The 17,998-nt window shown below is 36.7% G+C and overlaps 1 protein-coding gene across 5 annotated transcripts in view; it reads right to left on the bottom strand.

Moving 5' to 3' along the window:
• Positions 1-17,998, bottom strand: part of LOC137651484 (NAD kinase-like) — a 548,585-nt gene that overhangs the window by 244,010 nt on the left and 286,577 nt on the right. The window contains exon 1 of one of the 5 annotated variants that reach the window (XM_068384725.1): positions 6,210-6,293. The exons of 1 other annotated variant lie outside the window; for it this stretch is intronic. Coding sequence is in view for 2 of the 4 variants with exons in the window: in XM_068384717.1 (XP_068240818.1) it covers positions 6,015-6,070 (56 nt within the window). In the remaining 2 variants the exon portion in view is untranslated. Of the gene's footprint in view, positions 1-6,014; positions 6,294-17,998 lie in introns of those variants that run through there. 3 more of the 5 variants (XM_068384717.1, XM_068384753.1, XM_068384733.1) reach the window with 3 other exon arrangements.

Here is a 17,998-nt window from a genome sequence, read left to right as displayed (position 1 = left end):
CTTCCTCCTTGATGGTGGAACCAGGAGTGGACAGCCTGTTAATGGCCCTCATACAGGCGAGGACCTTCCAAAACATATGTTGCGATTCCTTTCTCTCCTGTTCGGAATGATAGTTTGGACTGGCCGCCTATGGAAGATTCCCATCCTCCGAGACTGAGGGATCGTCCACCTCGAGGCTCACGTTCAGAGCCTGAGGTAAATCAGGGTCGTAAACTGAAACCGTGGATGGGCCGGCCACTGGGACCACGTCTGTGCATCAGCCTCTCTAGCCTCCCTTGCCGTGGCGTTCTTCAGTTTCGTCTTGGAGTCCTTCAATTCCCTATGCACGGGGCAATCCTCCACGGTCATAGTAGGGGGAACCTGCGAGGCCTTCAAAGACTTAGATGAAGCCTTGGCAGTAAGAGCTGGAGGCTCCTCCTCTGGAAGAGGAACAGAAACCGGACGCTGATCCGGAGGCACTAACTCGATATCTTGAGGGTTGAAGGGATGGATTGCGATCTCCCTGGGCAATCCTATGTCCCTACTCGTTCTGTGGTGAATGATACTGGCGTGAGGTGGAGTTATGCCTAAAAACCGTCTCCTCTGGTTCTTCGTAATGACTTCCTTTACCTTCACTGGCATGAAAGGCAAGTTAGCCATATAAGAATCAGCAGGGGCTTGGCCTTCAGCACACGATCGGGGTGGAGGTGATCTGCAAGCTTTATCTGCCGTTGATCTCCTTCTAGGGTACTGACTCCCAACTGATGAGCTCGACAAGGGTTCCAGAGGTATTCTAGGGGTAGCCCTGACTGGCAGTCGGGGATTGAGGCAGTGGAAGTGCCTACTTCAGAGCCTTCAGGATATCGGCCATGAAGGTCAGTGCCCAGGGAGGAAGCTCAGAATCCTTAGATCCACCCTGGAAGTCCCTAGACCTGTGTCTCTTGGGTGAAACCCTAGGATTGCCAGTCGACGGAGGAGATAACATCTGAGGCAGAGGAACACATTCCTTCGGACGCGGAGGAAGGAACCGGAATAATAGGAACATTTGCGATCCTATTAGGAGGCTCCTTGAACCCTTCCGGGAAGAGTGTTGATCTTCCGCTGAAGGTTGAAGACGCAGAAGGGCGGAAGGAAGGTGTTGTATCTGCACTTGCCCGTGATTCCGACACATCTACTCGTGAATTGCTTGCGAAATTCGCCAATTTGCTCGTGAAATCACAAAATTCATGCGCAAAATTGCGAACATCATGCGTCAAAGTACGCATTACACGAGCAAAAGCACTTGCAACAGGAGCACTAGGAACCACAGAGGAGGAGGAAGGTCTAACGCCTACCTGCTGCCCTAGGGGAGCACCTATGTCCAACGAAGACAACATAGGAGGCCTCTGAGTAGGGACTACTCTAGAAGAAGAACGCGCCAAAGCGGGACACGCCCCCGAGCGTCACGAAGGCGAGTGCTTAGCTAAGACTCCCCAGGCTGTGCAAGGCCCTGAGGGTTAAGCTTGATGCCTGTCTGAGAAGTGGTTAAGCTCATCATCAGGTTCGGTCTGAGGTCGTTTGGAAGGTTTGGTTGAGGGACTTCACGCTGATGGACTACGCGTACGCCTACCTCTACCTCTAGACAAGGAATGTCTACACCTCGATCGCGAACGCGCGGTTCGAGATCGTAATGTTCGTGAACGCGAGCGTCTAGCTCTTGTTCGAGAACTTCGTGAACACCGCGAGTGCCTATCCCGCAAACGTGAGCGTCGGCCTCGCGAACGAGAATGTTGTTCTCGTGAACGCCACTCTTGTGAGCGCAAGTACCGTCCTCGTAATCTAGATTGTGACGATCTAGAACGCGAGCGTCTGGACCTAGGTCATGACCTTGCTCGCGATTCTGTGGCGAAACTCGTCCTTATAAAGAGGAACGCCTCTGAAGAGAGCGTTGAGACCTACTGTCTCGTGAGCGCGAAGCTCTAGAGCGTGAGTGTCTTCTAACCGAAGAACACTCTGATCGTGATGACCTATGATCTTCCAATCGTCGTTTAGGGGAAGAAATTCCAGAAGGGCGAGGTGATGGCGATGCTCATCCCTTAGCGTTGCTGGAGGAAGGCGGGCTGATCCCCGGAAGATCATCACCTGCAACCTGAGGATTCCTGTGGGAAGAAACAGAGGGTTGAGGATTAAGGGACGACAAGGTCCCAGGATGGAGAGAAGGTTCATCGTCAGCAGGGGGTCATTGGAGAGGCGAATGATCCCCTCGTCCACGCGTGGATGGGCCAGGGGAAGGAAACAAATGGACCTCGCACAGCTCCAGAAGGTGAGATGTCGACGGCTCCAGAGAAGGTTCCCTTATGGGACCACACTGAAAAAGGCGTTGCAGCTCCTCCTTCGAAAGGGGTCCCGAAATCCCTAAGGACAACCACACCTGAAAGAAATCTGCAAGTGAAAAAGGCTCGGCAGCAGCTGGAGGAGAAGTTGCTCTTCTAAGGGAAGCAACAACCGACCCAGTACCGTGGGGTTGCCAAGAAGATGAGCGATCTGCGATCCTGCTCGCTCGTCCCTTGTGAGATTGCGTACTAGGAGCTTGTGAGGGAGAACGATCGCGCTTAGCCTTTTTCTTCCTGCGCCGTCCAAACTTCTTCCATTGGGAGGCAGACCTCTCCCTACACTCTGCGCAGGCCGAACCCTACTCGCAACGAAGCCCTCGGCACGTAGGACACAGAGAGTGCGGGACGGTCTCCACCAATGACATAAATTCACACATGTGGCACCCTCTCGCCCTGGACACATTCGCATGATGAAGGCGATCGCAGAAGAAGAACACACATGCCTGTAAAGGAAAAGCAAAAATCAAAGAGTCCAATGACAGTCAGGAGGAGAGCGGACACGTCAGATCTCTACCAAGCCAAAAGAAAAAGTGACGTCTCTCACCGCTGTGAGAGTATATACAGAGGCGGCTGGGTACACCCCAGGCACCCCCAGCCTACCGGCTAAGCAGTTAGGTAGGGTTACCACCTCGCAATTAGGGGCCTAAAGTCTAATGGCTACTTCCAGCTGCCGCTGAAAGAAGAGCCACATAAATAATGGAAGGTTTGTTAGTATGGGAACAAATAATGGTTAGAAAGGTATGATAAACATTAGATAACCAGTTGCAAAATTCATGGTTCATGAAAGTGACTGGATATCAAAGTATCATAATTACTTATAATTCATATCATATCCATCATACAGTATTTGCAATACTAGCAGATAAACAATCTCACTGCTTCCTGGTATGGCAAGTGGTACAGGTAGCTTACATGGATGTGCTGCGCATGCCATTCCCATGGATCACTTTCAAAGTATCATAATTATTGATAATTTATATCACGTTGCTCAAATGACTTTTGCTCAGCTGTGGCTCGCTTCAGTCGCAAGCAAACATAACCTCACTGTTTCTTTGTTCTGGCAAGCGGGACATTTATGTGCTGCACACGCGATCTCTGTTAGTCACTATTTTGGGGATTTATTTAACTTTCCAATGAGTAACAATAGCTATACAGTATAATGAATGGAGAGCATCTTTTAACAAAATCAATTACCGAAAAGGATGAATAAATTTCGATAGACATTGTACAGTAATTCCCTTTTGGAGAAGTCTTCTTGTAATGATAGTCATACAGGAATTGAAAGGGGAGGGTGGGAAAAAATGGTAGTTGTAGAACAATATCCAGGAACTTGTGCAAGAATATTTGAAAGCTCTTAATTGGTTAAAAAAGCTACTCAATGATTACGTTATACAAAAAACAGAACAGCTGACTAAAGTGAATGTAAACAATGCACACGCAGTAACTCATAATCAGTCTCCCATAAGTAAACAATGGATTTGAACAATGAAATGGTGATCACATTTTAATCGATCAATACGTAAGTTATTATGCCTCAGCCACCATTAAACATAGAGAAAAATTTCAAACTAACCACCTATTGTCCATTTCTGATAGCAAAACCCAGTTTCGCTAGAAATTAATTCACCTTTTATTAACCATTATTCCTATTACTTTCCTAAGCCGTTCTTGGCTATTTGTGACAATTGTCAGATAGGACATATTGCCTTGGGTTAGGTCAGGTTATTATGGGATATATCACTTTTTTTCTGTTTATTGATTAGGTTATGAGTTCAGAAAGAAGTAAAGCAGGACTTTCTATAGTATATAATAAGACAAGATTTATAAATTTTTCCAATTGTTGGGATGACACAAATCATATTTTGCATAGTTTTCAAAATGCGAACTCGCCTGCCAATGTCATCGTCATAGAGATAACTGGGGGTTCATGAGGGCATTAGCAGCCCAGTAAAGACAATCTGATGTAGCTAAGGTTAAGTGGGGGTATTTACGCTAGACCATACCTCTTTCATATTGTAAAATAGGATTGAACTCCCTTTTGTATGCCTGAATTAACCCATGTTCACTGTTCTACAAATTCTCCTATATTTTCACCCACACTGTAGACCCTCCATGTAATAAATTTATTAAACCACTGCTATGTGCACTATTTAGTCTGCCCCAAATAATGGAAATAAGAAATACAATACAAATTGCTGAACACAAATAATTGAGGCCCAAAAGACACAAATCATAAGATAAGGAGTCATAAAAATATGATTCAAATTTTCAGCAAGAATATAATGACTCGGGGTGTATGTATGATAGCAGCCACCTGTATGTATGATGACATCCGACTAACAATACAGCAGTGTAAGGGAGGTCAAAGGGGGCATTAGCTCCCCCTCACCCCACCCCCATTAGGTAAGCAGGTAAAACACATCTTGTAGGTTAGGTTAGTGGGGGGAAGTTTAGGTTAGTGGGGGGAAGTTTAGGTTAGTTGGTGTTTATTTTTAATGCACACTAGAACTAACCGCTGATATACAAAGGGTCCACTGACTTTACATTGAGCACCTAGTAGTCAATACATATTATCTATCCTAACCTAATGGAAATTAACAGGGGCATCCTCCACCCCATAACCAGCCACAATATTTACCTAGTTAATGGCACTGGTAAAGATTTAAACCAAATATTCCTTCCTAACCTAATATGAAACCCTGTGGCCTTCCCTGTCATTAAAATCATAGTACAGTATCTTTGAACGACAGCAGTGTAGATTATTATGGGTGTATGTATGATAGCAGCCACCTGAGTGTATGATGACGGCTAAGAATATAGCAGAGTAAGGGGGTCACAGTGGGGTGTTAGCCACCCACATCAGGTAAGTAGGTTAGGTGGGGAAATATATGTTAGTTGGTGTCTATTTTTAATGCACGCTGGAGGAACTGGCCGCTGATATACAAAGGCTCCGAGTATTATGCAATAGGCTATCTAAAGCATTTCATCATAAGGCATTTATCTCTTAATGCTTATTTAGCTCGTACACAAAACCAGGGTAGAATGTAGTTTGTTGGGAAAGGCGATAGCTTTCTTATTACTAGCCAAACCGTTATTCCTTAAGGGGAAGATGTTCTTTATTATGATCCGATATACCATAATATGAAGTTATTTTATCATTTTAAAGATATAATTTAGAGTGCTGCCTATAGTTTTTCTTGTGTACGAGAGAGACTTGCGAAGGGGGTCCGGGGAACTACTAGGTTAGGTTAGGTGGATTTGTGATGTTTGTATGATAGCAACAGTGTTTGGGGGATCACAGGGGCCGTTAGCTCACCCCTGTTAGGTTATTTTTTACTAGATTTTTTGGTGCTTCCAAGCCTGTCCCAACAAACTACAAAGGCTCCCAAAACCAGTATGCTTTCCAACCTTATGTGAATATTATCAAGGTCCATTGCAGAACAAAAACCAAAACTTTATGGATAAAGACGGCTGCCGGCAGTCAGGGTCTAACCTACCGTAACTCATAGCCTTTAACATACCTTGGGTAGTTAGCAATCCTATTATATCATGTCCTCTACAGATCTTGCTTACATATGAAACAAAACATTGAGTGTTAAAAATTGCTAAAATTATTTGTACTTCATTAGTATAGACACAAGGTAAAAACTACACACAAATCACCTAAAGAGTGTACCGTTTATGCTGAGCTGGCGGATCACTTCAAAACATATTTTCATGTCATAAAATTGCCATAAATTCTGTTCGAGACACTTATTAACTTCATTTATACAAAATATTCCAAAGCAATAACATATTCCTAATTTACTTCATTGAAAAAAAGCACAAATCTATTTGTCACAGACACAAATCCATTACAATATCACCAAATTCCACTAATCACAAGATTATAGGCGACTACGAAATACTATGTTTTTCCTTCTTCTTCTTCTCTTCTATTATTGTTAACTTATGGCACAAATCAGCTGATGAATATAAATAAATGAAACAGGACATGCGCAACATATGACAATTTCTTTAAAAACTCTTCCTAATAGGATCCACTTTTTTTCCTTTTTGCCTGTATTAGAAAAGGGAAGGGTTCATGACTCTAAATACCAAAAATATTAACAAATATTAAGTTTCTAGTTTCAGATTTATGACCAGTGATTTGTGAAACTCCTCTTCGCCTACAACACAAATGTTTCAACGCAGCTGACTTGGGTGAGGATATAAAACTAAGCATATCCTATTGATTGATTATCGATTTACAAAAATACTGGTTGGTTTCGGAGAAATAATCGGTCATCCTCCAAACTATAAAATCTTTGACCGTAAATCATGTGGTGATGAAATTTTTTTATTTAAAAGATAATCATGACAATGCTATTGGTGAAGTTATAAGCTTGGTATATACAGTAACTTTTGTATGTTCAATAATAATAATAATAATAATAATAATAATAATAATAATAATAATAATAATAAAATAATAATAATAATAACTGTCTTATAGTACTGAATGTCAACAATTTTACTTTACCATATAATCAAATCATATTTTAGCTTTGTTAAATTATCCTAAAAATATGCAAGAAAAAATAACCGGATTGACAAGTATGAATCCAGAGTTTCACATCCGTTTAAACACTTCACCATCACTTTACAGACAAAGCCAGCATCACCTTTACCAATTAACTACCAAGAAAGTAAGATCGCTTTCACGTTTTCTTGCTACATCAAAAACTCCAGTTAGAAATATACCGAGTAACACACACACACACACACACACACACACATATTCAACCCTTCCCACTCTCTTCTCTATTCCTAATTAGCCTACAACCCACTGGTTCAGCAATTTGTGAAGTTTCCGAGTGTACCTCTCGGGATATGTATGACTACTGTTCTTCTCTCTGAGTGTGACAGGAATATATATATATATATATATATATATATATATATATATATATATATATATATATATATATATATACATTTATGTATATATATACACAGTATATATATATATATATATATATATATATATATATATATATATATATATATATATATATATATATATATATATATATATATATATATATATGTGTGTGTGTGTGTGTGTGTGTGTGTGTGTGTGTGTGTATTTACAAAATTGGCCGGCATTAATTCCTGTGATGCAGGTTATTCTATACTGCTCAAATACAGTACACGATAATTGTTATCTATCTTACCTATTTAGGAGTTTTTGAAGACTCATTCACTTGTTTATATGAGATTTTTTTATTTATTTTTATTTTTTATCTTTTTTTTTTTACTAATTTCCAAGTACCATTTACGGTAAGTAGTCCTTTCATTTTAAAAGTTACACATATAAAAAAAAATATTTCAACACTTGTAGAGGCTCCTGTTATGTTACAAAAATTAAATCTGATTTCCGTGTAGTGTATGCACCCAAAGAACTCGATAAAACAGCTTCAAATAATAGGATCATCTGGTAATAAGATGTAAAATGGTCACTTACCACGAAGCCAAACAGCAAATAAAGTATTTAACTGGAGATGAATCTTTCATTTCTTTCAGCTCTCATTTCGTATTTCTTTCTTTTTCCCTAACACGGGTTGGTTCAACTTCAAATCGCCTGGTGAGTATTTCAAGGAAACTCTACTTACCTGAAAAAGAAGAAAAAAAAAGAAATGAAGCACAGTAGTCAAGGCCAGTATTTAGAAGCATGCTCAAAATAACAAAAAGAGAATACATTAGACTGCTTGTTTATAATTTGTTTCGTGTATCTAGAAGCATACAAGAGATAACAAAAAGAGAATAAGTTAGACTGCTTGTTTATAATTGGTTTCATACAAGAAACACATTCTTATGCGTTTCCGTACTGCAGATTTGGTGAGCATCGCCAACTGGCTTATGCCCTCTCTCCAAGCCAAACAGTGCAACAGCCTCCTTTCTTCTAATAAAAAACACTCTCCCAGTCTCTTTGCTTTCTTATTCGCATTCAGAAGTTCTTATATCTTCTAACTCTGGGACCCAGCTATCCCCAATTTTCTTATGATTTCAGTATGGAAATAGAGAGAAAAAAAAAAAACCTATGAGGCATTCAATTGTACACTTCATTCTTAAATAGGGGACTGTTCTTATCAACTAACCTATTGTCTTATTACTCTTACATTTACTGAGTCTAAAGTCGATGCAATTCAAATTAGTGCTTTAAGCAAACGGAAATTCGCAACATTCTCTGACAATCAGTATGGTTTCCATATGGGAGGATTACATGGTGACTTCCTACCTTACTTTGCCCAAACATCTGGTTGTGCTCTTTCAGGAAAAAAACTAACCTGAAATACCAAAAATATAAATAGTCTTTTGACTGAAACATACCTAATTCTAATAATTCCGTATTTATAAGACTGCCGTGTACATTTTATATTTAATTTCTTGCCTATGTGAAAGGAAATAGCTCTTACATAAGCAAAAGATTCGTAGATGTTATAAGACAAAGCACATAACATAAAAGGATTTATTATTGTTTTCAGCTGTTTAAAAAATGTCAACATCACCGCTTAAACTACAAAATATGTGTTATTTACTTAATGAATTGTTATTTTTCCTTTTGTACCTTGTTGAGTTGTTGGTAATTCTTCCCTAAATAAATCTAAACACGTGGATTAAAAGTTACAATTAATTCATTGGGGGAAATTAAGTTAGTTGAAGGAAATAAATAATGTGGACTTCGGAGAACCAAAGCAGAAGCAGAGTAGCATTAAAAGCTGGAAGAATTTTTAGTGATTGGCAGAGACGGGGGAGATCTAAGAGCTACAAGTTTAACTGCAAATGTATTTTGATACAGCGGGTTAGAATCTTTCTTTGAAATAATGCGAGTAAAGGATGTCATTAAAGACATGAAAATGACCAGAAGCATCTCTCTGGACAACTGGCTTTCGGTTATGAAAAGAAGAATGAGGGAAGTTTATATTTTCGGAGAATATTTGGAACTGAACAATAAGATTACATTCGCAAAGAAGCTACAAGAGAAATCGCAAATATTCAGTATATAGAAGAATTAGTGATGACTCATTGATGATGTTTGCTAAGATCTTCGATTGCATCTCGGAAAGACCGTGACAGGATTTTACATGCTCTGGAAGAGTGAAGAAGACCTAAATGGATAAAAAAAAATGGGATAGGCTGGGATGATCTGCCTGAGATTGCGTCGCACGGCGTTAGTTAATTAGTAAGTCAGTTGTGGTACATGTGACGATCTGCTAAAGGAAAGTTTGATGAGCATACCCCGAATGCTGGTGAACGAATAGAAAGTATGGTAAGTCTATGGTGGAGTAATGGGTTGAACAGTCATCGATGGTACCTTAATATTGCCAGATAGGGCCGTGTTCTCACCACCAGGAGAGACTTAGACTCCTCTCCAAAAATAATAATTAAAGGACCCACAATAGATTCAAACCTCTCCTTGTGCATTATAAGTGAAAGACCTATGATAAAGAAAGGCATGTGACTGAGAAAGTATAAACATGACGTATTAATAGGTATGCAGTTATTTCTAATAGTCAAGCATTTGTCATCATAAGGCTCAATACTGCACAGTATTCCAAAAGTTTTATTCAAGCTATGACTAAGTTAAGTTGTGGAATTATCTTCCTAATGACGTAGTTGGATTGATGAAACTTCAAAAGTTTAAACTTGGAGGATATGTTATTATGTTGAACAGACTGACATAAGTCTCTTTTTTATAGTTTATAAATGACAGATCTATTTTGATGTTACTGTTCCCATAATATTTCATTCCAATTGTTCATTACTTCTTTTGTAGTTTACTTATTTCCTTTCCTGACTGGAATAATTTTCCCTCTCGGAGCCCTGGGCTTAAAGCATCCTGCTTTTCCAACTTTAGGGTTGTAGCTTAGCTAGTACTAATAATAATAATAATAATAATGATAATAATAATAATAATAATAATAATGATACGGGCGTGGCATATAAGACCATATAAAATATATACAGGCATTGAACACGTCAGTATGGGTATAAACAAAGAATAAGGGAATTGCCAGTGAAACATTATCAAGCTGTACTGATCCAGCATGAAAAATGGGAGTTGTGTTCCAAATACCAATGCAGACTTGATTGAGGACCGAAACTGACGAATTTTAGATGCTCTGCAGTGCATTCTGAGCACGTCTAGCTACTTATATAGATTATATTTTACTATAATCCCTCATACATTTTAAATTTTATATATTTTAGTGAATAAATATCTTTCCAAGTTGTTTATCATTAAAATTGAAATCAATGGTTTCCTAAAAATATGAAATAAATGTTTAACATCCTATATTACATTTCATCCATCAGAAGACCAAATAATTGACAATTTCAATAAATGTGAGTTTTATGCAAGGATCCATAAAACGAACTTCAGTTATTGTAATGAACAGACCAGATTAACATAAATTGGACCGCAAGTCCAAAACCAAATCTCATTGGGTGTTTTCTAGCAAAGTCGCTGACTTCATCTTAAAATCTACTTCAAAATCCCTGAGAAAATGTACGAGTCCATGGCCAGTTAGGTGAGCATTGCATTTTATTGTGGTGCACCTGAGCCTAGACTTGATATTATTGAGGTTGCTGTGTGATCTGTCAAAGACGATAATTAAATGATAAAATGCATTATATTAGTACACTGCTACTAGGTCACAATGACAATAGCTGCAACAACTATTTCAGCCTCTGAATTAAAAAAAAAAAAAAAATTACGCTGCTAATTGTTTTTTTGTTTTTCGTTTTAAATATATGTATATGTTGGAATACTATTTTCCCTGCTCTAATTTTGATTGGAGGAGAGGGTTGGGTTGGGAAGCAGCACCCAGACCTACGTCTCTGCAATACAATCCTCACGGATTTTGTGAAACTTGAAAGCCTGGTCCTTCTTGATTACTGATTTATGCTTTTTTTTTTTTTTTTTTTTTTTAACAAGTCCGCAAGATTTATCAATAAACTTTTTGAATGATTTATCTGCAAACTGTTACAGTGGAGGGTTGGATTTAAACCCAAAACAAGTAAGTAAGTAAGTAAGTATTGTGATTTATATAGATTTTCTCTTTAACTATTCATATACATGTGATACTTTTTAAAATAGATTTTGAATAAAATGCATAGTGCTTATGATATTCCCTCATTTTACCGAATTGCGTCACTCCATTTCTCACGACCTTTAAAAAATTAACCTTTATGTAACAAGTAGGATAAATAAAGCTAGTAAACATCAACATGGCAGAGTGACAAAGTTATTTAAAGGAAAGTAGAGGTTCTGAAAGGAGAAAAAAAGAATGATCACGAAGCAGGGCATGTGAAGACGAATGGAGGGGTTAAAGAAAAAGTGAATGAGAAACGGTGAAGAATACTGAATAGATGGTGTTAATCAGATCAAACTCTGAAAAGAGAAATATAGTATTTTTTTTTCTTAGGAAAAAAATAACAGTATGTAATAATATGAGAGAATGATTATGATGATTTAAGAAGTAGATGAAGTGATGTGGTCTAAAGATAATGAAGTCCTGTGTCAGTATAATGAGACTCCTTACGAGGTTACAAGGACAATTGAATCTTTGAAGAATAGGAAGTTTTCAGTTGATGGGATTAAAACTGGGGCGCCAGGAAATAGTGTTAAAACCTTTTCATATTGGATGATGGGGATGTATAAGGTGTAAGGATGATGAAAAAGGTTTTAGTGAATAGTTACAACGCAACAATTATTCCTTGGTAAAAGGGCACAGTTGGCAGAGATAGTTATAAGAACGATAGAAGTTCGAGGTGTATGGTGAAATTCTGATTGAGAAAGGATGGCAGATAACAGAAGCATTGTGAGTGTATAAAGAAAGAGGGGGTTTGGATCAAGCGTTTATTGTGAAAGTTGTGAAAGAAGTTTGGGAGTGAAGGGAACACATACTGTAGACCAATAGATACTTCTGATAGAATTTATCGAAATGCTGTGTGGAGTGTGTACAGGACGTATTGTGTACTGTATATAGTAATTCGCGAAGAGTAAATAGCAATTGTTTTTAGATGATGAAAATGGAAGAGTGGTTAGTTTAGTGCAGAAGGGTGTCTGATGTAAACAGGCGTACTATTCAAGATGGAATAAGATATCTTATTCCATCTTGGTACTATTGTCCTATGACCATATAATACCCTTATAGTTTGGATGTGTGAAAATTCATTGAAAGGATAAATGTACTTACGGTGCAAAATTGTGGTATATGAGAAGTGGCCTTAAAAGCAGTATAGAGAGATTATGGTTACTGAATCCCTTAATAGAGATCTAGCTAAAATTAGTGCATGGTACAAATTATGGGGCATGATGCTGAACTCAAAGTAGATCGAGGACAGTGGCTTCTAAACATTCAGATCTCCGTATTTAAAATCTTAGTTGTGATTCCTGATTGCAAATTTACTTTAGAGAAACACAGTAGGTCTGTTTCTTCTTCAGTTGGAGAAAAAACGGCTTTTTGACAATGTCTTTTCAAATTTTTAGTGATTAATCGATCTTAAAGAAATGTTTTAATTCTTTCATTCTACCTTGTTTCGAGTATTGTTCACCTGTCTAGTCTTCAACTGCTAAATCTTATCTTAATCTATTGAACAAAAACTTGTGGTCTATTAAATTTCTTATTCCTGGTCTTGATATTAATCTCTGGCATCGTCACTCAATTAGTTCTTTATGTATGTTGCATAAGATTTTTCATAATTCTTACCATCTGTTGCATTCAAATCTTTCCAAACTTACATCCTGTACGAAGTACTAGGTATTCAGTTAGTTATTACATTCTTACCGTCTCCAGTATAAGGCTCCTCCTCCTCCTCCTCCTCCTCCTCATCATCATCATCATTATTATTATTATTATTATTATTATTATTATTATTATTATTATTATTATTATTATTATTATTATTAGCTAAGCTACATCCCTAGTTGGAAAAGCAAGATACTATAAGCTCCAGGTTTCGAACAGGGAAAAATAACCCAGTAAGGAAACAAGGAAATAAATAAACTACAAGAGAAGTAACGGACAATTAAAAAGAAATACTTTAAGAACAGTAACAACATTACAATAAATCTCCAAAACTAAAGAAAAAAAAATAAGAGGAAGAGAAATATAATAGAATAGTGTTCCTGAGTGTACCCTCAAGGCTCGAGCAAGAGAATTCTACCCCAAGACAATAGAAGACTATGGTACAAAGGTTATAGCACTACCCACGACTAGAGAACAATGGTTTGATTTTGGAGTGTCCTTTTCCTAGAAGAACTACTTACTATAGTTAAAAAGTCTCTTCTACCCTTACCTAGAGGAAAGTACCCACTGAACAATCACAGTGCACGAGTTAACCCCTTAAGCGAAAAAGAATTGTTTGGTAATCTCAGTGTTATCAGGTGTATGAAGACGGAGGAGATTGTGGAAAGAATAGGTCAAACTATTCGGTGTATGTGTAGGCAAATGAAACAATGAGCCGTAACCACAGAAAGGGATCTAATGTTGTACTGTTTGCTCAGTCAAAGGACCCAATACCTCTCTACCGATAGTATCTTAACAGGTTTCTGGTGCACTGGTCAACCTATTACCAACTCGTAGTATCCTAGAAGTTTTATTTCAGCTGTGACCAGATTGTGGAATGATATTCCTAGTCAGGAAGCTCAAACTTGCAGTGAATGTTTTTATGTCGAGCAGGTTGACACAAGTTTCTCTTCATAGTGTACAAATGACAGATCTACACTACTGTTGTTAATGATCCTAAGATATTTTATATTTCTTATTCATTACTTCTCACATGTAGTTTATGTATTTCCTAATTTCCTTTCCTCACTGGGATATTTCCCCTGTTGGGGTCATTGGGCTTGTATCATCCTGCTTTTCCATTTAGAGCTGTAGCTTAAGTAACATCAACAACAACAACAACAACAACAACAACAACAACAACAACAACAATAATAATAATAATAATAATAATAATAATAATAATAATAATAATAATAATAATAATAATAATAATAATAATACGTTGTTGATTGGAGATAGTTCAGAAAAAATGCTGATGCTAATAAATGTTAGCAACAGACAAAGTTTGCTGTGAATAAATGGGAGTACATGGAAGAAAGGAAAATACGAAAAAAAATATAAGAGGATAGTAGAATAATCAAAATAGAAAAGTCGTATAATTTTTTGGGAATAAATGTATAGAAAGGCGGTAATATGAGAGAATTGGTGTGCCACACACAGTGGGTGAAGAAGAGGTGTGTCAATGGAGGGACACTGAACTGTAAGAAGGGATTTTTGAGCCAACTCACCTTTATGCAATTTGTTTGTGTTGGCTGGAAATAAAAGAAGCTGAAGCTGTTGAGTTAAATGTATTCATTATGTAATAAGAAGGAATGTAAGGCTCTGAAAGTATGGGAATACCGTGCATCAGTAAAACTAATTGACATGTGAAAAGAGGGATCAGTGCCTTCAAGATGGTTTGGTATAAACAGTCAACAAAAGGACGATACTCTGCTGAAGAAAACTTCTATTTCTGAAGAGTTACTGTACGTAGAAGGGGGACTGGAATGCTTAGAAAGTACTGGATAAATGGAATGGAAGATGTACTTTAATTGAAGGGATTTAAAGTCCTGAAAGTACGCGAGTTCGTGTAAGATAGATGTGAATGACAAAGTGCACGTAGGAGAAAATCAACAAGCTGGTGATGAGAATTCTGTGTTGGTGTAGGAAGCTGCTAATGGTATGGAAATTTTCAGCTGGAGGGTCCATCCTTGATACAATAGTTGAGAGATGAATGTAGTATTATCGTTTTTAAAATAAACCCATTTATTCAGAGAGAGAGAGAGAGAGAGAGAGAGAGAGAGAGAGAGAGAGAGAGAGAGAGAGAGAGAGAGAGAGAGACTAAATTTGTATTTCCTTGTCATACAAAATTTGATACTTCTAGTTTACGCTAACCTTTATAGTATGAACATAAATCCCGCAATAAAAGCGTTAACGCTTTTTATTAACCCAAGGCACCTTCCAGTTTTCTTTTCAGATGTGATGACTTGATAGGATCACCAAAGAGTAGCAATTATTCACTAGAGAAAACGGGTCAATAACACGTAATTACACCTTACGTAGCAACCCAACGATAACGAATGAGAGGAACGTGGAGCTGTGGAAGAAAATCTAATAGATTTAGCATTTTCTTCGTTGTCACGTACTCGCTAAACCTCTCCTATGTTCAGTTGTTTTTTAGGCCAATCCAGAAGAAGACGAAGAAAAATAGGAAAAGTAGGTGAAGAAGGAAGAAGAAGAAAATGGAAAAATAGATTTTTCTCTCTCATCACGTGCTAGGTTAATTTCGCAAATGCTCAGTCGTACCGTCGGGTGAAAAGCAAATAAAAAAATTTCTGAAGCGAACGCGATAATCTGTGTCTTCCCGCTGTCCAGAAGTACCATCCACTATATATTAGTGATTTTCTAATAGCTTTTAATAACATGCGTTCCTAATCTCCACGTAACAATCAAAGCTTCAGAAACTTGAAATGATGGTCATAGCAATCTTCATAATTGGGAGGAAGTAGATAACTAGATAATATGCTCAGATATTTTCTTGTCGGAATTCAACTTTATTTGTTTTTGTTACACTCGGAAGAAAAGTGGTAACAAGAAAAATATCTGTAAGTGCCTGAGTACGCAGACTATTATTGTATCATATGGCTTCCTTTAATTTAATAGGATAACCGGATTTTTCATGTTTTTTTTTTTTTACTTTTTTTTTTATTCAGGCTTAATACTGAAGAGGGCTTTCGCATAAAGTGGAGGTGCGTCCACCGATGTATCATTGTGCATCACTTGTCCTTCTTGAGTTTAGATAGCTGCGAATGCCTTGGAGTTTTATGGTCATTTACAAAGACGATGGAACAGAAACTGGTTTCAGGACGTCGATAAAGAGGGAAAATAACATACCCGTAACAAAGCCACTCTATAAACATTCAGAAATTATATATATGTATATACAGTATATATATACAGTATATATATATATATATATATATATATATATATATGTATATATATATATATATATATATATATATATATATATATATCTATCTATCTATCTATATGTATATATATATATATATATATATATATATATATATATATATATATATATATATATATATATATATATATATATATATATATATATATATATATATATATATATATATATATATATATATATATATATATATATATATATATATATATATATATATATATATATGGGAACAAGTGTTTATGAAGAAAAGAAGCCACAACAACTGGAAAAGGGGAGAATAAAATTTGAGGGAACCCAGTAAAATCTTGAAAAGGAAGAACCAGTGAAATTTGAAAATAAGTGAAACATTATTAGTTGAATAGAAAGATGAAATAAAAGAAATTCAAGAAACTATAAAAACTATCTAGTCTTACACCAAGCTTATAATTTCTGGCCTTAATTTTATTTTCCCTAAGTATACTTTCTTTTTTTTCCAACCCATTCCTTATTTGCCTTTGCGTCTGGGCCTTCAGGGAAGGTGAAAAGAAATGAAACTAAATAAATTAAAAAGATAAGTTATCGAAAAAAAAAACATGGTGAGCCATTAGAATGTGATGCCAGCTTTGTATTATTTATGAAGGGAAGATGAAGATGAAGAGGCTGCCACAGTCTTAGCATCTTCTGACGATGCTTCAATTCTCTCCAAACGAGATAATTAGGTTCCTGCTGACAGACACAGGTTGCCTAATGGATACAAACGTAGACTATTACCAATGGCGTACGTGATGGTCTACGAAAAGCTCTCTTTTCTAGTTATTCTAATTTTGCATATGTTACATAAATGCCAAAAGGAAAATCTAAAAATCCATAAACATTGTTATCTGTTTGTACCGAAGGAGTCACTCGATATTCGCGTGAGTGCGATGAATATCCAGGCAATTTAGGTAAAAAACACACACGCACAAAACACATATATATATATATATATATATATATATATGTATATTTATATATATACACGTATATATATATATATATATATATATATATATATATATATATATATATATATGTATATTTATATATATACACGTATATATATATATATATATATATATATATATATATATATACGTATACATATGTATATATATACATTTATATATATATATATATATATATATATATATATATATATATATATATATAACAACAACAAAATGCAGTAGTTTCTAGTCCACTGCAGGATAAAGGCTTCAGACATGTAAATTTATGCCTGGGATTTGACAAGATTTCATCACCGCGCAAGCCAGTGCAGATTTATGATGGTGGGAGATTTTACACTGATCACTCACAGCAAACCAACCTGGTATGGGTGGCCTTGACTAGTACAGCTTAATTGATCCTGGTAATATGCAAACACTTTCACCACATCAAGGTATCCCCACTCAGAAAGGGATACACGCACGCACATACACACACACATAAACACACACACACACACACACACACACATATATATATATATATATATATATATATATATATATATATATATATATATATATATATATATA

Source organism: Palaemon carinicauda, chromosome 1, assembly GCF_036898095.1.
Source record: "Palaemon carinicauda isolate YSFRI2023 chromosome 1, ASM3689809v2, whole genome shotgun sequence".
NCBI classification, from domain to species: Eukaryota; Metazoa; Arthropoda; class Malacostraca; order Decapoda; family Palaemonidae; genus Palaemon; species Palaemon carinicauda.
This window is presented reverse-complemented; position numbering and strand designations above follow the sequence as displayed.